Source organism: Westerdykella ornata, assembly GCF_010094085.1.
Source record: "Westerdykella ornata strain CBS 379.55 unplaced genomic scaffold EI97scaffold_2, whole genome shotgun sequence".
Classification (NCBI taxonomy): Eukaryota; Fungi; Ascomycota; class Dothideomycetes; order Pleosporales; family Sporormiaceae; genus Westerdykella; species Westerdykella ornata.
Window position 1 is genome coordinate 1,598,368 of NW_022986852.1, and position 21,783 is coordinate 1,620,150.

Below are 21,783 nucleotides of genomic sequence, written 5' to 3' on the forward strand. Positions count from 1 at the left end.
TCGCTTTGGGGTTTGCAGAATCTGCAAAACGGGGTTATTGTTTGCCAGTGAATGTTGGTGATATTGGTCTTGGGGAAGGGCGGGAGGTACCAAAAATCCTCTTTCGTTAAGGAATTTAAGGATGAACCGTCAGGGCTTTATATAAACAGTGCCTTTTAGACCTTGTTAACCTTGACCTTTGGGTCTGTAGGTCAATAAATATGCCATGATTGGTCACTGTCAAGCAGTTGACTAGCGTGACCTTCGTGGCCCGAAGTGCGTATTGCATCTCGGCGGCTTAGCAATCAAAACACCTCAGAGACCACACCTTCACTGAACATGTTTTAAATCTTCAATTTAAGACACTAGAGTCTAGTAAGGGATACTGTAGGTAAAGGCTTACCAGAGCGCTATTTCTGTGTCCAGACCTTTCCGCGCAAGCCATAAGTGTGTAGAAAGTCTCACAACATAATCGCATTGATGTACAGTGGACTCGTAAAGCCCTGCTACGAGCAAATTACCAAAATCGAATTAGATTCATCAATCATAATGTAATTGGTCTCAATTGATGATCTGGTCCCTCAAGAGCCTGACTCTAGTTGCAAATCATTGCTATTAGTTGTATCGCAGAAGTCGATAGTCATGACAATGCTTGTAATGCCCATGGGTGGAGCAGTTAGGTTTTTCAACACTTCTCCCAATCGTAACTGTACCCCAAATTAACTCCGTCCCATTGCTTCCCTTTTCCATTGTTCCAGTCTGTTCTCTTTGAAAAGACCTTCCCACCAGCTCCTGTCGCTCTGCTAGCAAGCCATAGATCGAGCCTAATGCGAAAGACGCTGCGACCGCACTCTGATTGTACGTACGGATCCGGCGCAAAAAGAGGCGGCAGCCACTCAAAGGCCATATGCGTATCGTTCCCACTTTCGAGAGGGCCGTCAACACTAGCCCAATCTTGGGCCTACTCATTGTCAGACATTGGTCAAACATCTGCCAGACCATGAAGCTTCCCACAATGGGCAGAATCTGAAAGGCTCACATACCATGACAGTGAAATCCTGCGGATCGTAAAACCGAACCTGCCACTCCGCATTCACGCCTTTATCTAGCTTATAATTTGCCTCAATTGTGCTCCCATTCTTGTGCAACTTCAGTTTATGCGTCCTCTTCTCCGGTGGGAGTGCCGACCCATACGGCGTCACTTCCTCATAAAGCACCGTAACATCACAGCTAATGCGCGCCAGTTTTGAAGGATTATTTCCATCCAAGGAAGCCTGCATCCACGGGAACGAAATGTAGCTCCAGAAAGTGTCGGCGGAACTATTTGACATGAAGGGGCCTGAGCTTTGGCGCGTGAAACTGTAACCGGGGGTGGCGCTGGTGTTGCCGAAGTCAGGGCAGCCGTCGCCGGACCAGTTCTGCAGCGTGAACTTCCATTGAGCTGGCCCGTCGAAGTCGTCAGTAAGCTCAGAGCTTCGCTGGCTCGTAGCAAGTATGGATCTTGCTGAGGAAGTGGCGGCGAGGAGGATGGGGAGGCATAATGTGGGTCTCTTCATGGCTATGCCGTTGGCTCCTGTTGATTGTCTCTAGACTCCAGTGTGCACTTCTTTTCTTAACCGTCGGTCGCTTGTAAGCTTTATACCTGTTTTTCGCGAAGTGCTTTCAATGTGCTATCCTCCGCTGCGTTGATTTATGTGGGTCAAACGGCCCCTCCGTTATTATTGTGGAACGTAGAGCTTGCCTTTTTAAATACCAGTTCGAAGCTTCCAAGCACGAGTGGTTTTTAGCGTCCGCACTGTAAGTCTATCTATTAGTATTGGGTTGTATAAGGAAAATTTCACTATTGGCTAGAATCGCCCTGACATCCCTGCAAGAGATGTTGGTTTTGAACCATTACCCGGTTCTGGTGTGAGAGCTATCCAATAGATTGCGCAGCGCCTAGTGGCCACATATACAGAGGCATGTACCAAGAGTCCGAGAACTTAGTATTTCGGTGGATTAGAGTTGGGCGCAACTTCTTCCTTGGCTTGCGGAGATGTGGACATGACAACGGTCTCCGGATCCACTCAACTTGTCCGCTGGAAGGCCACCATACTCTTTAATGCCGGTACCACAATGTACACGCCTGAACTGAAGAAAGTGTTGCTTTCAATTTTACTAAGGGTTGCTCATCACTCGTAAGTTGCAGAAGGCACCGACACCCGCGTCTCTCGCATCGACAAAGACTTAGCCGCGTCGACCCTTTCTCCGGGGAACAGTGTGTCATTCACGACAGATTATTCTACCCCACATAGGTATCGCCTTTCCCCTTTTCCTTTTTTTTTATCTTTCGAACAATAGACCTCAATCCATGCACTATTGCAGTCGTGATACACCACCTACGCTATGTGAATATGCGTCTTACTTGCGGACTTGATTCGGTACCTAAAGGTAGGTTAGTGGGGAAAAACAGACGTACCCGCTTCGCGACGGACAAATAACACTCCAGCAAATACGACCACAGTCATGGCATTGGGATGTAAAACGGTCGCGAGGGCACCCCTCAAATAGCGTTCCATGATTCGGGACCCATAGCCCTTGAAAAGGGCGAAAGGCGTTGTTGCTCGACAACAGTACCTTCAATCACCAACTTTCTTCGAACACCTTTGTGACGCTGCTTTACTGGAGGTATACTGCGTAAGTTGGAACATAGACAGTACAATCTACAACGCTCTAGAGTCATACATGCGACACTGAGCGACGGCATCTCTGCACGAGACAGTGTCACTTTCGCGATAGAGTGGTAACTATGTCGACGACTCTGACAAGGCTCGCCTTCTAGCGGAGTGCAGGGAACAATGATATTTAAAATCATTGCTCACCCATTCGCCAAATTTTCTGACGCCCGCTAGTGGCTTGCAGCTCTCGCACGACATCTGGTTGCTTACGCGCCAAGCTGGCTAGCAACAGCAAGTTGACTGGGACTCGAATATGATCACCCACTATTTTTTTTCCTATGTCTCTTTTCGCTTTGAAGGTGCCATCAGTCTTCAGTTGCCTCGTCACTCCACACTTTCCTCTCGTGATGGCATCATTTTTGTGGTTCTCTGGATATGCAATCAGCTCACTGATCGTCTTCGTCTTCGTCAACGTTCTACGGCAATTTCTTCCTCGCCGGAAAAGCGAGCCACCTCTCGTCTTTAATTGTGTGCCGTTTGTTGGGAACGCTGTTGCATATGGTCAGAATCCGCACCGCTTTCTGGAGGATTGCCGGAGAAAGGTAAGAGGTTGCCCACCACGTGCGGTTGGTAATAGTGTTTGACCTAACCGCAACTGAACCAGCACGGAGATATATTCACATTTGTGCTCTTTGGGCGTAAAATGACCTGCTATCTCGGCTGTAGTGGCAACGACTTCATCCTCAATGCTAAGCACAGCGACTGCAACGCAGAAGACATCTATGGCCCATTGACGATCCCGATGTTTGGTACGGACGTCGTGTACGACTGCCCTAATGAGAAACTTATGGAACAGAAGAGGTTTATCAAATTCGGCCTTTCGCAGGAAGCCCTTAAAGAACACGTCTCACTTATCGAAAGAGAAGTTCTTGACTACATCAAGACAACACAATCGCTGAAAGGTCGACTTGGACAGCTGAATGTCACCCCATCCATGGCCGAGCTCACAATATTTACAGCCGCCCGGGCCCTTCAAGGGGCCGAGGTGCGAAGCAAGCTGGATAGAGGAATGGCAAGGCTTTATCACGACCTTGATTTGGGCTTCCAACCAATCAACTTCCTCCTCCCCTGGGCTCCCTTGCCACACAATCGCCGGCGGGATATAGCGCATGTGAAGATTCGTAAAATATTCACAGATATCATTGCAGAGCGCCGCAAAGTCGAATTAGAAGGAGGCGAAGTCGAACACGACATGATATGGAACCTCATGCACTCAACTTACAAGAATGGAACACCAGTACCTGACAAGGAGATAGCACATATTATGATAACGCTACTGATGGGCGGTCAGCACTCCAGTTCCGCCGCTTCTTCCTGGACCCTTCTGGAATTGGCAGCAAGGCCTGATATTCAGGAAGAACTATACCAGGAACAAGTACGGAATCTAAGCGAAAGCGGTAACGGATATTTACGTCCACTCCAATACAGTGATCTGGACAAGATGCCCCTTCTGCAGGGCGTCATCAAGGAGACACTGAGAGTGCACCCTTCAATCCTCGCCATTCTGCGCAAAGTCACGAAGCCAATGCCCGTTCCTGGCACTCCGTATGTTGTCGGTACGGATAAGGTGCTCCTCGCTTCCCCCAGTATCACCGCCATGAGCGAAGAATACTTTCCCGACGCGAAGAAGTGGAAGCCTCACCGCTGGTTATCACGTTCAGATAACGACGAGCAAGACACCGAGATCGTAGATTACGGTTATGGGCCCATCAACAAGGGGACGAAGTCTCCCTTTATACCTTTCGGTGCCGGCAGGCATCGATGTATAGGAGAGAAAGCCTCGTACGTTAATCTGAGTGTCATCATTGCGACTTTGGTCCGTCACTTCAGATTCTCAACCGTTGATGGCTCCAGCATTGTCCCAGAGACAGATTATACATCGATGTTCGCAACCCCGAAGTGGCCCGCCATTATCCGATGGGAACGTCGAGAGGAAGCCGCTGTCTGATGAGATGCTGGGAACCATATACGGTGCGTAACCTGAGGAATATAAGACATTATGTTTCAGGAAATACTCAATAAAGAGAGATCTGTCTTTGAGGAAGCAGTCCGCAGAGAGCCCGGCATTGAGAATGAATCTCAACCAGCCCCACGGCCTTCCGATACCGGAGGGCTCTGAAGTGAGTTGTAATGATAAGAATCGTCGACCTACTTTTGAACAAAGCTTCTGTCGGCGTCCAAGAGACAATGCAAGGACGAAATGAGGTGAGCAACCCGAAAAAGGTAGCAATAAGTTAGCAATGCCGAATTCTGTATCGCGTATTTCAGAGATGCGTCTCCTTTTCCACTACCTACAAGCAAAGATGCAATCAGCGCATGCAATTGTTTCGCTCTTTCAACATGTTCAAGAAGCTCCGCGCCCCGTTTGGATGGTTCGACAGGGTAGAAAATCGTTCGAAAATCGTTCGAAATGTTCAATCTCACGGACATCAGCCTTACAAGTTTCTCCAATTGCGCAACCTCCTGAGATGACCGTCATTGGCTCATTGCGGCCTCGGATCGGAAGTGGAGTCTGGCGGTCTATGCATACTGCTAAACTTGTTGTAGCTGGACAATGATTGTAATCGGCCCTACTCCTGAACGATGTTGTGCCAGGGGTCAATAGCACACTAATGATGGGAAAACTTCTGAGTGACCCCTTCGCAAGCGGCTCCGCAGGAAATGACATCTCAAGTCCCCTCGTATCGCGCCCTATGTGCACGGGTATGGGTGCCGTGTAGGGTAAGGAACTATGGCGTCACTCCTCGGACGCGCAACACTGGTTGCGGCATTCCTTTCGTTTATTGCGGGATCTTCGGCGAGGGGCCAGGGTAAGAACTACAAAATCTCATCTCAGAGCGACTCAATCTGATCTCTATCAGAGCAATGCAATGCAACAGATCGCCTCGGAGCCTTGCACATAGGATGTTCGCCAGATGCCAGAGCATCTGTAACGCCTATCCCGAGCATACTCAGTCAACCGACGGAAGGCGCTGATAGCGGTACCATCATCAACGATACGACCGGATCCCAAATGCACCTCAGTAGACCTATATCAAGCGATGAGTCTGCCTACCCTACGGCTAACCCTTTAGTCGAGAGTGGGGTTGCGAATATCTCAGAGCCCGAAGAACTCCCAGACGACGGTCCTCCTAATATATTCTTTCGCCCAAGAATCGAGCTTTCCGAAACAGACTGGGCACAAGGGAATGAGATGCAGGAAACCCCTTCTCGAAGACCGACGCCAACAAAGCCCCCGACCGTGACCAATCCCGCAACTGTGACAATTGGCGATAATGTCCTTACGCCTGTGCCGGTACCTGCCATTGTGATCGGCGACAAGACGCTCACCCCTGGTGGGAGGACTGTAACGATTGGGGATAAGCCAAGCAGGACCGTGATTCATCTGGATCCAAGTGGACGGCCTGTTGTCGTGATTGGAGGCTCAACATCCACGCATCAGGGCATCATATCCGGCGGTGACAGCCCGGCGACCCGGGTTATCCCACCTCTCACTGTTGGGGATGTGACCGCAACCATAATAACGGACTACCAATATGTAGTTGGCGGTTCAACACTTACTGTGGGACAGTCCATCACGGTCGGAAATCAGATCCTATCTCTTAGCAAGGACCCCGCCGGCGGCATTATTTTTGTAGAAAGCGGAGCCACAACCGCGCTCACCCACGGAGGGCTTCTCGACGGGCTTCCAATCTTCACTACTGTTGTCTCGGGCACCGTCCTCTATGTTGTCGGCTCTCAAACACTCGGCCCCGGTAGTCCCATCACCCTGAATGGCACGCCGGTTTCCCTCACATCTTCCTCTGGCTCAACATTTGGTCTTGTTGGTGGAACAACGACGCCAATTCGTGGCCCAACTATAACGCCTCCCGTTATGCCAGCTGGGGATCTTCAAGTGGTGTCAAGCCCTACCAGCGCGAAATCGGGCGCTACTTTTGGAGGTCGATCTCCGCTGCTCAGTGTCCGAGGGATCGTCGCATTTGTGGTCATGATAGGAATGGGTTGAAGCTGCATCGCAGGCACTTCCAGCGCTGAAAGACTATCCCTCAGATGGACTGCCATCTGGGCTTTTCTCTGCCGATTCTCATGATACTGTGCAAGATACAGCGGAATCGAGAAGGAGCAGCAAAGGGAGCTCGGTTGGGGATATCGTACTGGCGGCAGGTCTTCTCATAGGATTTATCCAAAATGGTCCTGGAGAAGTGAGTGACAGCAGTCATGAAAACCACGATATCATCCTGGGTACAGTGCTTCCCTTTGTTTCGCGTCGATGCTCAGGGGGTTCCCAGCTTGCGCCATCCGGATGGATATCCAGTTCCAGAGCTCGCTTTCGCACGGAGAACAAATGGCCGTCTTTGAGAATTGGTCCAACGGAGGCATCGAACTTGAAGTCATTCACAGTTCGGAATACTCCGTGCATATCTTTTCCTGAAAAGCGTCAAGGGATGTACTGTGTATCGTAGAAATCGCTTAATCGCCTAGAATGGAATAGCCTTTTGCTGTTCTTTCGTCATACTCGGGCCAATCATTGCCAGGACTATCATTGGTCCATTCTCCTCCGTCCAAGCAGAAATCGCGTGGGGGCGGTGTTGCGTCAGCATTTGGCATCGCGGTTAGAGGCCAGGAAACAACTGTTAAGGAATGGATTTCCGCCTGTTGGTACTGGATCAAGTTGTTGGAGAGTTGTTAAGTACGGCGAGCACGTATGTGCGTAGGGTTATGCCTACTCTACGATTCCATTGATGGTATTTAACGCTGCTATTCTTATCTCCTCCATGTTCTGTGCTGAAGTGAGCTCTGGCTCCCCGGCGTAGCGCGGCTGAATCCACATTAGCGGTTTTTCATTTCTTCAGGGGCGAGACTGCGCCACATCTTCCTAGGGTCCGAACTGCTCAAAAAGAAATACCTAGGGCGGTCAAACGAGAAACGATTCATGGAGGCACAGGCAGGCGAGCGAATTTGCTCGGGTCATCGGGGCTGTACCTCCTGCAGCGAACCTCTCGCGCTTTGTTCATGGGCAACAAGTATTCACCCCTTGGGCATGTGCACGGGAAGTTCCAAAATGTAGGAGAGCAAGATAATCATACATTATCAAGTTCATGCTGAACTGAATCAGGGCGATTGACGGTTTGTATTGTCCGCGGGGGCTGGGCATATTTTTCTGGAACCACTGTTCGAAGGTGGGTCGCTGAACGAACGGGGCGTAGGTAAGATTCGTGCATCCCTGACGCGTCCGACTACTCCGTAGAATACATAACCCCCGGTTGGGCTGACTGAAGGAGTCTTCTGGCGCTATTCTGCTCCTTCAGCGGGGTCTCTCCTTCCTTCGCCTGTGCCTTGCTCCTTTCTCGCGTTCATTCCGTCGCTCGCTCTTTCCATCTGCGTATTCTGCCATTTCGTCCACACCATCATGGCTGTCGGTTTCCTTCGTTCACAGTCGAGCAAAGCTCCCATATACATTGCAGCGATCGTGTCTTTTCTCCTCTTTGGCTCCCTCTGGATACACCACGATAGATTGCAAGGAGAAACATGGGCACATCAGGACCCCTATGTGTCCCCTCCATCGGCAGGATTAGAAGCCGACAAACGACCTCCGGAGCAGGTAAACGAATTTCATGTCGAAGAACCCCCTGCGGAAGAGCCAAAGGGACCGAAGTATGCTTTCGCAACCCTGCTTTCCGGTCCATCAGGCGATGAAGATTGGGCGAAAGATAACTACCTTACGGGGACGCGGCTGCTAGCGTATCAGCTCCTTCACAACCCGCAGACAAGAAGCAAGAATAAGGGTATTCCCTTTGTAGTCTTCGTGGGAGAAAATGTATCCGAAGCGAAGCGGGAGCGGCTGCGCAAAGATGGTGCAGTGATCAAGGAGGTGAAGCCCATACACGCCGACTGGATCAAACCTGCACAGCGAGAGTACAACGAGGTTCTCTCGAAGCTCCGCCTTTGGGAGCACACCGAATACGACCGCATCTGTCTCCTCGACAGTGACATCGTTCTCAACAAACCTATTGATGGCGTTTTCGACGATCCTGCTGTAGCGCTTCAAACCACCGGTACCAACCGAAGCGCAGAGATCTACAAGGAAGATGAAGGTGAGCTCCCGACGACGTATGCCTTCGCCGCCGCGATGGAGACAAGTCCCGACCACAATTACCCTCCCCAGGTCGGCAATGGCGACTACATACGCGACGATAACCTCAACGCAGGGTTCATGGTCTTTCGACCCGACAAAGAGCTATTCGAGCACTACATGAAGATTCTGGCGCAACCGGACCGGTTCAATTCGGCACTGCCCGAGCAAAGTCTACTCAACTACGCGCATCGTTGGAGCGCAAATATGCCCTGGAAACCCATCGGCAACACATGGAACGTCAACTTCCCCTACACCAGAGATATAGAAGCCGGAGTCGCGTCCGTGCATGAGAAGTTCTGGGCGCCGGCCCATCAAGAGATGAAGCCGTGGCTTGAGGCGTGGAGATATCGCATGGAGGGGTTCTTTGAGGCCATGGATGAGTTGCGGTGATTCCGCGCTTCATGCATTCAGGACTCAAAGGATCGAAGCTGAAACAGTTGTGCCAGAAATAAACTGGTGCTCTGCGCCACGCATTCGCCTGACCGTCGCGTAAGCATTAGGACTTGGTCAGCCGTGCTTACGTGGGATCATGGAGGGCCCTGGTGGCCCAGGGTGTTGCCACGAAGAAAATACCCACGCAGATATACTGTGGCATGTCACCAGTCTTTTCAAGATTGCGGGTTCAGGTATTGACAAAATGGAGTTCGCGCGATTGTTTTTTAGGCGATGCACTTGTTCGACTGCAGCGATCTGGTCGTGGTACTCGCTTCCCTTGACACCGATGGAGGAACCACCGACAAGTTAATGTCAAGCAACATCGGCGCTGACCCAGCCGCGCCTGGCATATTCTTGGACTTGATGGACCAGTCTCTCGTTCAACAGGCAAGGCTGCGTTGGAGCACCTCACCTCCCTTCGGCGCAGAGTGCATGATTGCCGCCAATGGAACACTGAAACCTGGAAATCCGGTTTGACTAGTCTCTCCACTTAGGAGATATCACAGAAACGACGGCAGAAGAAAGAGGACTGTGTAGACTGGGCAACAGTAGAAAACAAAGTAATTTGCGCTTGCTCCAAACTAAAGTCTCATCTTTTCCACATTTTGAAGGTCACTTCGTTCAAATTCTCACGCTCTTCCAAAGGAACTTTGTATAAATCATTCTGGTATTCTTTAAACTTTTCTTTTTTTTTTCGACATACGACAGAGGGAAGGAAAATTCGCGAATCGCAGATACTGCCCGTCCCAGATTTCACCTACATACATGTACCGCAGGGCTGCACACAAAGAGAAACTACACTTATCGCGGAAAACCCTTGTACCAAAATGCCGAGCATCGTCCACCCAAATGAAAATGAGAAGCCAGCAGAGTTCGACCTTGCGCCCAGACACTTCAAGCCTCGCGGGTTTGTCTGGATCTCGCCTCAGGTTTGAGGCCGGTCAAATGTGTCAGAAATGAGCGTCGCGCAAATCCATAGCAATCTGGACAAACACGTTGCCTACGGTCATTCAGTCTTTCTGAAGCGCGTTTGGAAGCGCTGACGGACCTTGAGGTTGTAGGCTGGTTAGATGGTGCCGTGGACGATTGCGCCATGTTTGTTCCTTTGGTATCGTCCTCTTTAGTGGAAAGGGCAGGAGACGCAAGACGGATATCAGTCCCCACGTCCTTTACCGCAGGCTCCGTGCGGACGACATTGGCACTATCAAGAACCGGGACCGAGCTCTTCTGCCACTCAGATGTCGTGAAGCGGCTCGCAGACGGGGATATCCGTTCGGACAGTGCTTCTGCTTCCCAGGTATCAATGGCGATCAGAGGGGCAGGTTCTTCCCGAGATGGAACTGAAATTGAGTCAGCAGAGCGATGTCCCATTACAACTGCGTCAACCTGGGCATCTTCCACCGATGAAGGCGGAGGGGCCCTGATCGTCGCGGCTCTAGACTCAGCGGCTTCCGACTCCAGGACGATAACAATCGACTCGTCGTCACTGTCACCGTCCCCATCTTGACTCGCTTCGGCTTCTTCAACAAAAAGATTATTTTCCACAACCATTCGTCGTTCCCGGTTTGCCGCAACGTTCTGGCTTCCGCATTCGTTCCCGTCCCCGTCCTCTTCTTGAATGGTTGGCAACGCGAAGCTCAGGCGATTCGTTGCTGGACGCTGGGCTAGGGACCATTTGATCTCTTGTAGTTCGTTCCAGGTCCTCATACGCTCCATGTTCGCCTGGTCTGCCATTTCCAGGGCTGCATTCTCTGCTGATTGGGAAATTCGCAATGCCCGAGTCAGATGATACACGCAACTTGTGCAGTCGAGCTGTCCTGTGCAACACTCAGGCAAGGTCTCTTCTAACTGCTTGCACAGCTCTTCTTGCTCAATCCGGGCCTCGTCCAGTTCGGCCGTGAGTTGGACGTTGAGGGCCTTTGCGGCATCCAGTTGTTCGAGAATACTCCAGTATGACCGCACCGCCCAGTCATGTGCTTGCCTCAGTTCTTCAAGCTGGCCTCCGGTCCGCGCGAGCTCTTCATTGGCGTTTGCGTGAACGTCGCGTAGCTGGGCTTCGTAAATGTAGGATGGGACCGCCGCTTCTACGTCCGCTAGGAGCCGATCGCGCTCTGCCCTGATATGCTCCAGTCGGGATTTCAAAGCCTGTATTTCTTTCTTCGCGTTGGTCAGAGCGTATTCCAGCTCCACTGGTGTTTTTGTCGTTGTCCTCATTCGCTCTAGACTTACATCTGTTTCCTCTACCTCGTGTGGTGCGGTCTTTCTACTCTTCTTGCTCTTCGCGCCCTTCTCAACGCCTTTCTCTACATTACTGGTGTTGCGTATTTTCGACTTGTACCGATCATCCTTGTGATCCGGCATACCGGTGTCGGCGACCCCGGTGCCGCTATCCTTCCTATCGCCCATGCCATCATCTTTTTCACTACTCAACTCGACCACTCTGCGTTCCAGCCCCATGACCTTTTCCACCAACTCTTTGTTTCTGCTCTTGAGATCTTCCTGCGACTGCCTAGCCGCTAGATACTTTATGCTGAGCGCCTGCTTCTCATTCTCCACCTCCGTCAGGCGATACCGAGCGAGGTCAAGCTGGAGTTTCGCTTCACGAGCGGCGCGCGGTGCGTTCTCCGCGGCGAAGTATAGCTTGGGCGAAATGGCGAGGATTTGAAGTGCTTTTAGATCGTCTTCCAGGGCGGCGATCGCGTCACGGCTTCCTTGGAGGTTCTCCTCTGCGCTCTTGATGTGGGCGTTCATTTTCGCGACGGAGCGCATCTCTGTTGAAGAAACCTAGAGCAATTTGTTAGCTCTCGTGTCTCCAACGGACTGAAGTGCCTATGCGCAACATGCAGGACGTCCGTGGAAGCTCCAGAGCGCAGCCCGCTGTCGAAGATTGCATGCGCATGAGCTCGACTCGAAACAAACATGTCTGTTTATGAGGCTCCGACAATCCACCTACCTGATCTGACTCCGTCCGTTTTGGGAATATGGGAGCCATGGTTGGCTTTCTGTAAGTTGGTTTTGGAGCGACGTTGCTCAGCGTATACGACGGACGGACAAGGTTGCCTGGGGGCGAAGAGTATGAGGGCACGCGAACAAGCTGGTTGCGAAGAGAAACACGTGGAGGGCGCGGGTGAAGAGGTTCCGCGCAATCACGTGGGGGCGAGCTCGGTGAAAGACGCGAAAGTCCATGTGGGACTGGTACTTGGCTGGATTGAAGAGGCCTGAGCCATTTGGCGGCGACCTCGTTTGCCGAAGATGGGAAAATGGATTCTCCAACTTGGTGTGTGGAGAGCCCAACTTCCCCGAGGATGAGGAGGGCGGTGTGGGCGGTGAGACTGAGGTGTTGTCCAACGTATTTCCCTCCACAGGATGTCACTCTGTCATGTTTATATGCTTCGGACGGGAACGGTCAACAACGAAAAGAAGTCTTCACGTATTTAGTCGGGAAAGGGCGATATGATTTTCACTGTTGGACCATCTACGATACCTATGGTAAGAATAATCAACAAATATCTAACAGATCTATCTCCAGCGTGAATACTTCTTCCGTTTCCAACCAATGCGGCAAGTCTTCGCTCCTCCGCTTTGAGACTTCATTCCCAATCGTGAATGATCATGTTGCTTACATATGAGACTTGTCGGCCTCTAGTTTTCACCATCTTGCTGGATCCCAATACCGTGGCGCTCCTCTTGTAGAAAATTATAACTTATTTATGCTAACAGTTGGCCTTCACTTTACAAGGATGAGATTGCTTATTTTTTTCTACGTAAGCTGTCTAGACCTATGTTCTTGAGTATGAAAATTAAGAATATAAATTTCCCCGGCAAAGTTGTGGTTCAGGTACAAAGGGAGCCCCGAGCATGCATGTGGCTTTTCTATTAGGCTTAGCGAAGTCCCTTAAGGGTTAGCGTGTTTTAACTTGGCGTTACCTCGCCGCACAAGTATCTGAAGGCTGTGCCCTTTCTCCTTCGTCCGTCCACATACTCACTAGCACAATTACTCGTCTTCCATTAATCCACGACTGTAGTCATCATGAAGAGTGCCATTGTCACGCCAGCAGACGTCCAAAGGCTGCAAACTTCGATGTCCGCCCGTCTTCGTTCTTCCAACACCACGATCAATTGCCGTCTCCCGAGGAAGTTCGATCGCGAGCGCGGGCTCAATATTCTGCTGGTACTTACTGGGGTTGGAGGACGGGAGGCGTAAAGGAGCGCTATAACCGTCGCCCTACGCCCGCCGTGTTTGAGGAAATGTCACTGTTCGTTAAGTGGGGCAGCGAGATTAAGGTCATTGAGGGACAAACTCTTTACGCACTTCGACACAGTTGCGGAGACTCTGTACCTGTTCCCGAAATCTACGGATGGCGTACCGATGGCCATGAAACTTTTCTTTATATGGAGGCAATAAGTAGGACGACGTTGGAAGATGTGTGGTCGGGGATGGAAGAAGATGACCGATTGCGGATCTGCAGTGAACTTCGAACTATTCTACACAACTTACGTCAGCTCAAACAGAGTCCTGAGGACAAATTCATCGGTGAGTTGGTCTGCATCCTAGCCCTCTTCGTTACATCTCAAACATTAACGCCAAACATCCAGGCAGTATCACGAGAGGCAACTACTACGAGAGAGCCCTCTTCTTTGAATCTCAATCTGAGACCGGCCCGTTCACTTCTGTAAAAGACTTTCATGATTGGTACACACTCCAGTACAAGCGGAAGATGCCTGATCCAGAGACGGTACCGGAACCGTATCGCAAGGAACTCCCTGATGACAGCGAAATAGTCTTCACACATGGAGACCTTCATCCAAGCAATATCATTATATCCTCCGCTCCGCCACGGGTCGCTGCAGTTATTGACTGGGAGCAGTCTGCCTGGCTACCGGGCTATTGGGAGCATTGCAAGGCTCACGGGACACATAACAAGCTGAGTGGATGGTATGTCAAATACTTACCACTGATTCTGGATGGACTCCCGGGGGACGAGCGCATTCGGGATGCATGGTGGTATTACACGGATCCCGTGGGTTTCTGAGATTAGCGTTTATAGAGCCCTGCTTTTGCTTTCAATCTACTCTTTGACGTCCGTGTAAGGTGGGATTATTCGTGCCCATTAAAAACTGCTGAACCCCGCCCGCATCTGCATTACGCGCTTCGGCGGGATAAGTCCAGAGATTTCCATAGCATCGCGCTGGTTATGGAGGCTTCAGTATTCTCTTAACCGCTGCTTCGCTTGCAGCGTAGGTAAGCCAATTCACGAAAGGGGGAGGTACAGTGGGCGCCTTGATTCACCACAAAGACCTGACATCCAACGATCTCGGTCAAGAATTTCCAGATTATCACGAGGAGAAATTCCAGGGATTGATAAGCCCGTCCAGTTCATTTACAGCTCCTACCATGTTGCTCCTTCTGGATAATGACCTCCTGTTGGGAGTCTTTGGTAGCAGAATATGACACGCTCTGAAAAATTGGACATCCATTGTGACGTAGGGTATTGCCTCGTCCGTCCAGCCTCGATCGCCCCCGGAATCCACAAGACACCAGGGCAAGAACAGGTTCGAGACGCTCCGGGCTCGGTCCACATCGGAATTGACATGGTCCGCGTTCGACGACGGGGGCCAGCAGCGAAATGGGATGATGCGTGGTTCACTCTGACCTAGGGTAGACTGGGTCGAACAGGGTGCTCTAACACACTGCCATCAGAAGGATACAAAGCGCCATTACCAAGGCTTAACTCCTGTCTAACGGCACAAACTATAGCCTAGGTATAAATAGAATTATGGTTGGAATAGGTAAAAGGAAGTTACTCATTGTACATAGACTGCATGCGTCTCGGCCGGACAGTACCTTGCACCTCAATATGCCTAGCTAGTGTTACCCAAGTAATCCTATACTGTTCAGCAGTGTTTGTATCATTAAGTCTACTTCCTATCTTCAGCAATTTCAGGACTTCAAGCACCGTCTCAATATCGCCCACTTCGTGTGCTGAGCTGGTGGTGAAGTCGTGGGAGATTTAATGTTGACCAAGCGTTACAGGAAACCAGGCGTTATGCAGGTCAGTAAGGTACAGTCTTTTGTATAGGCAGCAATGCCTCGTTTTTGCTTCTACTACGAGCAACCCTATTTGCCGGCAACACAGTGACAGGTTTCCCCAGGGAGGACAAAGCAATACATGTGCAATTTAACAAAGCTTCGTTGTCAAGAATATGTAGATGAAGGCTTCACGAAAGGCATACCAAGCTGGTACTCAAGTAAAGCAGGCTGTGTGCCAGCGTCTTCAAGAGTCTTTTTCTGTGCACGGTCGGCCTTGACTCTGCAGTGATTAGGACGGTCGCTTACGTTCTGGATTGAAGATCAAAGTTCGCAAAGACTACCAGGTGTAGCATCGTTTCAGAACGGTAAAGGGCTGTACGACGTAAATATTGACAAAGAACATGTATGAATTACATTTATGCATTGGGTTTGGCCAGTTCATCCACCGCTACCTACTCTATCTACAGTACCATTTCCTCCACCAATCTTTCCAAGCCCCCAACTACCTCAACCTCCTCCACATGCCTCAATGCACCATTCTAACGATCCCAACACCCGTAGACAGATATTCCTACCCCCTCCCTCCATTTCCACTGATAACATCCTCAAGATTCCTCCATACCAACATCTACCTGGCCAAACCCAAATACATAAAAACCCCTCACTCCGAAATAAAGCATTTTTGCTTTCCAAATCCATATCACACCTTCTCCTCAACCTCAAAGCTCCTATAATAACCCCTCCGACGATTCTGCAACATCCTCCCAGCAACCCTAATCACCCCCGTCAACACCTCCATCCAACAAAGCCCCCATCAATCTCTCCGCACCCGCCGAATCCGATGCGAAACCATCTGGTCACCATCCTCCAATTGCTCCTCCATCAACCGCGCCGCCTCCCGAAGCTCCCGCTCGCGAGCATCCATAGCAGCTACGGCTCGTTTTGCCTTGCTGGCGGCAGCCTCGGCATCGTCTTCGACCTGCTCCAGCATTTGGCGCGCTTCTTCGCGGAGCTGCTTCTCGCGCGCGTCCATGGTTTCCGTGAGGCTTTGTGCCTTGCTCATGATCTTCGCCTCTGTTGTTGGGGCGTGGCGTATGTGCGGATCGGTATATGCGTTCGTTACAATGGCGCCGGAGCCGCCGATGGAATTTGACGCTGCGTTCGTGGGGCCGGGGGCAAGATATCCAAGGCCGGGGAGACTACTAGGGGATGGGATGGCATTAAGCTGGGGTTGACGCGGTAGAGAGGGATAGTAACCAGCGGGCGAGGTGGGCGAATACATATTGCGGTTCGGAGAGATGGGGTATCTTGACGGTGTATGAGGAACAGAAGCAGTCTGAGGCGAAGTATAGTAAGTTGCGGGACTCGTGACCGAGAATCCGTTGCCCGCCGCCGGCGAGGGGTGAGGAAGTGATTTGCCCGGCGCAGAAGCTGTGGCTTTAGTCCTGGAGGGACCAGCGACACTTGATCCACCATACTTGTTCCCTCCAGGCGAATAACCAGTGAGATTCATTAAGGCGGATGAGAAGGACGGCGCGGGGGGAGAATAACCTTGAGTGAATGGAGATGGATTCGCCGGCGGAGTATATCCTGGAGACGGAGAATAGCCTTGAGCGGATAGAGATGAATTGGTCGGCGGAGTATACCCTACGGGCGGGGAATAACACTGGAACAAGGTTCGAGCAGCGGCATTAGAGTCCTGCGAAAGCAGCTGCGGATCAATGAGGTGGTCAATCTTATCTAATGTTAGAACCATGTCCAGAACGCGACTCTTAGAAACTTACGTTAGTATTGTCAACCACTGCCTTCTGCTTCTCCTTCCCACTTTCATAACTCTTAGCAACCCTGCTTACGGGCTTCTGGATCTTGCGAGTCGCCATCTGTCTCGCGTTCGCCTTCCGTGCTCCCCGCCTTCCATTGTCATGATTGCCATCTGTAGCTTGAGGCGCGCTGGAACGTTTCATCGGAGCGGAAGCGCCATTGGAAGAAGTCAGGAACGCAGAGCCATTCACTGAGTCGGCCATTTGTGAGTCTCTGGCGTTTGTGTTGCCCAGACCAAACACGAAAGAGCAGGACTGGCCGTTCCCAAATGTTGAGGTGCCACCGGTGACATTTGTGCTAGGCTGCACATCGGCGTCCCCCATCTCAGCGTCAGCACCTGCTGCAGTGATCGATTCCTGAGGCTGAATAAATTGAGTGCCAATCAGTTCAAGAGAACCTTCGCCCATCGGAGTGTCAACAGCCATCCCTACTGTGAGATTCGGGGATGGTTCTGTGAGGCTGTCACTCATGTCGATATCGACAGCGGTCCCACCGATGACCTCCGGAAACTGAGCCGCCAGAAAGCCATGAGGACCAACGTCTTCATACATCTCTGTGTCAGTCACAGCTGGATTCGTAAATTGGTGGGCCTGCTCGGCCATCGTCTCGTCACCTTCAGAGTCCCGCAGAGAAGCAGGAATGTTCGTCCCGCTTATCGCGGGAACCAGATCCATCTCGTCGAGATCAAGGACGGGGTCAGCGGACTCCATCGGTCCAAGATCAGGCAGTAGAGTATCGGGATCTGGAGAGCTTTGGCCTTGGGATGAGAGATCTTTGTAGTGTTTTGATTCTGCTAACTCACGGTTGAAGAACGTCGCAGCCTGGGGAGCCCCCGATATGCTGTTGTCATTGGCAAACAGCTGAGGGGCACTGAATCTGAACGCAGTATCCACCATATGAGTAGAACTAGTAAATGGTGTATCGACCCAGGTCTTGGGGCCAACCGACTGTCCATCATAAGGATTCGTCCAATTCGAAGCGCCTGCATTCAAAAGCCCCGCCTGATTGTTAGATGACAGAGGGCCAGAGTCAACGGACGTCGGGTCGAAGCCACTACCGAGATCCGCCAGAAGGGGGTTATGGAAATCCACCGGGCCGGACGCAGACAGCAGCGAGTCATCCATCTGTACATCCTTCTCAGATACAGTGGGCTCAACTGCTGGTTGGGAAGCTGGCTCAGTAGGCCGCTGCGTCCGGCCCTGGAGAGCTTCATCGCTCGTCTTAATCTCCGAGGAAGTAACGGCCACAGAGACGGTGGTAGCCGCCTCTTCGGCGAGAGGTCGAGAGGACACAGCACTCACCGCGGCGGGCTCACGAGGCTGACAAGCTTGGGCTGCCGCAAGCGACTTGAGGAGTGCAATTCTTGGTTCCGGTGGAGGTTGACGTCGACGTTGCCGCCTCTTCCGCCCAGGAGGCGATAAGTTGTGAATCCGCGGCTCCACGCGCGGCTCATCTGGTTGATCAACAGGCTCTAGGGCAATGTTTGATGGCGGATCAGGAGATGAGTGCCGGGCGGATTCGAAAACGGGAGGGGAATCAATCAGCGGAGCACGGGCTGAGGGCTGGGTTTGTTGAGGAGCGAGAGCGCGGGAGGGCATGGGCTTTGGCACCCGGTTGAGCGTAGGGAAAGAATTCGGGTCTGCATTGCGTCTAGGCCGGCGTCTCCGCGTTTGAGCTGACTGGGCTTCTTGAGATGCTGGTGCACTAACCAGGGGAATTTCCTGTACATCCCTGGGTTGTGAAGCATTCGTAGTTGATGAAGCCGGCGCCAATGGCTCAGCGAGAGCGGTATTTGAATTGGAGAGATGGGCGGAGGGTTCCTCGACACATGGGCTGGCCGGTTCATCGCTCTGGACTTCGACTTGAGTAGCAGTACTACCCAAGGGTCCATCCAATGTGGCCCGAGGGGTCGTATCCTCGATACATGGTGAAGCTGGCTCCAATGGCTCAGCGAATGCGTTGGCGAGAGTAGCAGGATCGGCGGCTGGATCCTCAGGCGGAGGGTCAACGGCCTCAGCCTCTGCGGCTTCTGCTGAAACAGGAGTGCTACCCAAGGGTCCATCCAATGTGGCCCTGGGTTCCGGAACATCCGTGGGTGGAGAAGTAGTGCCCGCTGGCTCGAAAGATGCATCGTCAGAAGGAGTAGCGGGTTCAACAGACTGGGACGCTGTGCTCGCGCAACTCTCGCCCGCGGTGGGCTTGAGAGCTATCGTATCATCTGAGGTATTGACTGAGGGCTCATCTGATGGGACCCTCGATGCTGGAGCGTCGGCGGAACGTGAAGGGGTGGTGGAAGTGGCATGGGGAATGGGCTGCTGTACTTGATCGCCCTGTGCCGTAGGCTGGGTAGCTGCTGTATCAGACGAGGCTGCGGTCGAGGGAATATTCTGGGTGACGATGTGCGTTGAATCCTTGTTAGATGGTGAAGCAGTGGCCAAGGACTCCGCAAATGTGTTCTCAAAAGCCCGAGTATCTGCAAGAGGCTGCTGCGGGGTGTCCAGAGAATCGCCGTCCGCCGTAGGCTGGGGAGCTGCAAGGATAGCCGATACAGCGGATGAGGGCTGAACCTGCGTGGCTCTGGGCTCGGGGGCTCGAGTGGTGGCAGAAGTCCTTTCCGCTGTACCCCTACGCACCATGGTAATTCCTCCAAAGCTTTTCACGACCCTGGGCCTATGTACGACTGTGTGAAGGAGTGGTTCGGAGTTTAGTACGGGTTCGCGCAAGCAAAGATCGAAGAATGTCTCCGTGCGGCGAAGTCTCTCGTCCACGTGTGTTTGACGACTTCTTTTCTTGTACCTGACCTGACGGTTGGACAGGGGTTTGAAGTCGTTCGAAACATCAAGCATATTCTCGCAAAAAGTACTTCTGAGTTGCCGCATAACTTTCCGGTCCACCCCCCAAAAGAGTTCTTGAACGGCCAGATCGGACACACCGACAAAGGGCTGGGGTGACTCATTGTAACCAAAGAACTCAGCGATAGCATCGGTTTCGGGCGGACGAGGAGGTTCCGGCGGCGGAAGACGGGGTGTCCTGAGCCTGCGACGCCACAAAATGTACAGTTCGGCACAAACTTTGAAGGCAGAGATGGGATCGGCCGCCGCACTTGCGACAGCAACGAAGCAGCGTTGGAGTGGTTTTTTGCAAGCCCACCCTTCGAGGCGACCGTACAGAGGAACCAGTACCTGCTTGTGAAGTGGAGAAATGGCGTTATCGCACACCCAAGCGGCGGGTGCTAGTCGTCGTGCGTCAAAGACAATGACAAAAGCCGCCTCCAACAGAGGGCTTTCAACTCGGGAGATCACCCTGAAGCCGTAGTGCTGTGCGATGATCAAAGCGTACGTGACGATGCCGATGGCGAAGTCCGCAATGCCTGTGAAAGAAGGAATGAAAAGGATTTGCGACAGCACCCACCCTACGAACAAGCTCCAGGGAATGCCGAAGATAAGATGAACGCTTGGCCAGCTCGGATTCTGAAGATGTATCTTGAGGATCAACGCCGAGAGGGTCGCGACGAAGGCACGAAGTCCACGTTGGGTAATGTAGATGCCGAGTCTCCAGAGGGTAACAACTTGCGTGGCGGCTTGACCGTAGACATCATACGTGAATATCCAATTCGCATTGGCTTCCACATATACGATCAACACGAAAAGAATGCAATAGCCGAGAACACGGGTGAAACGATGGCGCAACACTTCGATAGTCTCCTCAAAGACTCGCAGGAGAACGGCGTCGACAGTTTCGACCGACGGGCAAAAGAGCGCGATCAAGATGGCGTAAACCACTCCCACCAGATCGTAAGGACTGGTGCCAAAGAGCCATGCGCCCACTTTGACGTAGGCCAGAGCTGATGTGACTTGGCGTATACGAGTCCAGATGGGCGCAGGAGTATTGAAGTCATCGCGACAAAGCCCGTACACTGTGTATGTGAAGTGCACGATGGGAAGGAACCGTAGAGCCGTATATTGATCGACACTGGCGAACTTGTTGACAGCCAGGAACGTCTTTATTGAGCGGCGAACCGAGTTGCAGTCTTGAAAGCGTAGGACCATGGACTGAACTGTTTCAAAGATGACCATAACCCAGGGAGGAACGTGGCCATCGGCAGTCATAACGGCGACGATTTGGGCGGGCGAGAAAAGAAGGGTGACGGCGACGAGGCCCAGGAGGGTCACCAGGGCGATGTTATCGTAAAGAGGGGAGGCCGTACGGCGAATCATCCCGGGGAAATCGCAGGAGATGATGAGAAGAAGATAACAGAGGAGAAATGGGGAGATAGCTTGAGGGCTATCCAGAGGAGGTGCCATGTTGGCAAAGGCTGTAGTGTAAGAGAGCTTGCAGTGTGGTTGTGGCCAGCGGTTGCGAGAATGTTGGGGGAAGGGAGGAGTTGGAGAAGTCAACAATGTATGTGGTGGACGAGCAAAGCAAGAGCAGGCCCGAGCGCAGGCGAGGCGGTGGGCGCACGCGACGGTGAAGCCAGTGAAAGTTTCATGACGACATCTGGTCGGTCCAGGTTGGACTCGGGCTGACGGTCGCCGGTGAAAGGCGTCAGGGAGCTTTCCCTTGGCACCGGCGGCGGCGAGCCTCCAATGCTGAAGGTACCCTATGCAGCACATAGGTGGTCGGGCTATGATAAACTCCACCAACCCTTTGCAAGAAGGGAGTGC

General features: G+C 52.1%; 6 protein-coding genes across 6 annotated transcripts; 4 read left to right on the forward strand and 2 right to left on the reverse strand.

Annotated features, from left to right (window-relative positions):
- Positions 1-624: 624 nt before the first annotated feature.
- EI97DRAFT_498625 (uncharacterized protein) lies at positions 625-1,535 on the reverse strand (the record flags this gene model as incomplete). The annotated part of the gene is made up of 2 exons (XM_033802566.1): positions 625-940; positions 1,023-1,535. 2 exons carry the CDS (start codon positions 1,533-1,535, stop codon positions 665-667), a joined length of 789 nt encoding a protein of 262 aa, XP_033657996.1. The 3' UTR covers positions 625-664.
- Positions 1,536-3,043: 1,508 nt separating this feature from the next.
- EI97DRAFT_369376 (cytochrome P450 51A) lies at positions 3,044-4,644 on the forward strand (the record flags this gene model as incomplete). The annotated part of the gene is made up of 2 exons (XM_033795187.1): positions 3,044-3,238; positions 3,301-4,644. 2 exons carry the CDS (start codon positions 3,044-3,046, stop codon positions 4,642-4,644), a joined length of 1,539 nt encoding a protein of 512 aa, XP_033657997.1.
- Positions 4,645-5,341: 697 nt separating this feature from the next.
- On the forward strand, positions 5,342-6,807 carry EI97DRAFT_123783 (uncharacterized protein). The gene is made up of 2 exons (XM_033793053.1): positions 5,342-5,506; positions 5,558-6,807. Exons 1-2 carry the CDS (start codon positions 5,428-5,430, stop codon positions 6,700-6,702), a joined length of 1,224 nt encoding a protein of 407 aa, XP_033657998.1. The 5' UTR covers positions 5,342-5,427; the 3' UTR covers positions 6,703-6,807.
- A 1,536-nt stretch (positions 6,808-8,343) lies between these two features.
- Positions 8,344-9,216, forward strand: EI97DRAFT_364074 (putative glycosyl transferase family 8 family; the record flags this gene model as incomplete). Its single annotated transcript, XM_033794998.1, has 1 exon — positions 8,344-9,216. A coding segment is annotated over one exon (873 nt), but the record flags the coding sequence as incomplete, so codon positions are not given.
- A 653-nt stretch (positions 9,217-9,869) lies between these two features.
- On the reverse strand, positions 9,870-12,282 carry EI97DRAFT_123828 (uncharacterized protein). Its single transcript, XM_033793054.1, has one exon. The coding sequence runs from the start codon at positions 12,034-12,036 to the stop codon at positions 10,162-10,164; it is 1,875 nt and encodes a 624-aa protein (XP_033658000.1). The 5' UTR covers positions 12,037-12,282; the 3' UTR covers positions 9,870-10,161.
- An 843-nt stretch (positions 12,283-13,125) lies between these two features.
- Positions 13,126-14,356, forward strand: EI97DRAFT_498629 (kinase-like protein; the record flags this gene model as incomplete). Its single annotated transcript, XM_033802567.1, has 3 exons — positions 13,126-13,168; positions 13,217-13,801; positions 13,864-14,356. 3 exons carry the CDS (start codon positions 13,126-13,128, stop codon positions 14,298-14,300), a joined length of 1,065 nt encoding a protein of 354 aa, XP_033658001.1. The 3' UTR covers positions 14,301-14,356.
- Positions 14,357-21,783: the final 7,427 nt, after the last annotated feature.

What these genes read in the sequence shown, in the direction of transcription:
- EI97DRAFT_123783 (XM_033793053.1), top strand. Translation starts at nt 5,428, where the DNA reads ATGGCGTCACTCCTCGGACGCGCAACACTGGTTGCGGCATTCCTTTCG. An exon ending in ATCTTCGGCGAGGGGCCAGG is followed by an intron (nt 5,507 to 5,557) that starts GTAAGAACTACA and finishes GATCTCTATCAG; the next exon opens with AGCAATGCAATGCAACAGAT.
- EI97DRAFT_123828 (XM_033793054.1), bottom strand. Translation starts at nt 12,036, where the DNA reads ATGCGCTCCGTCGCGAAAATGAACGCCCACATCAAGAGCGCAGAGGAG.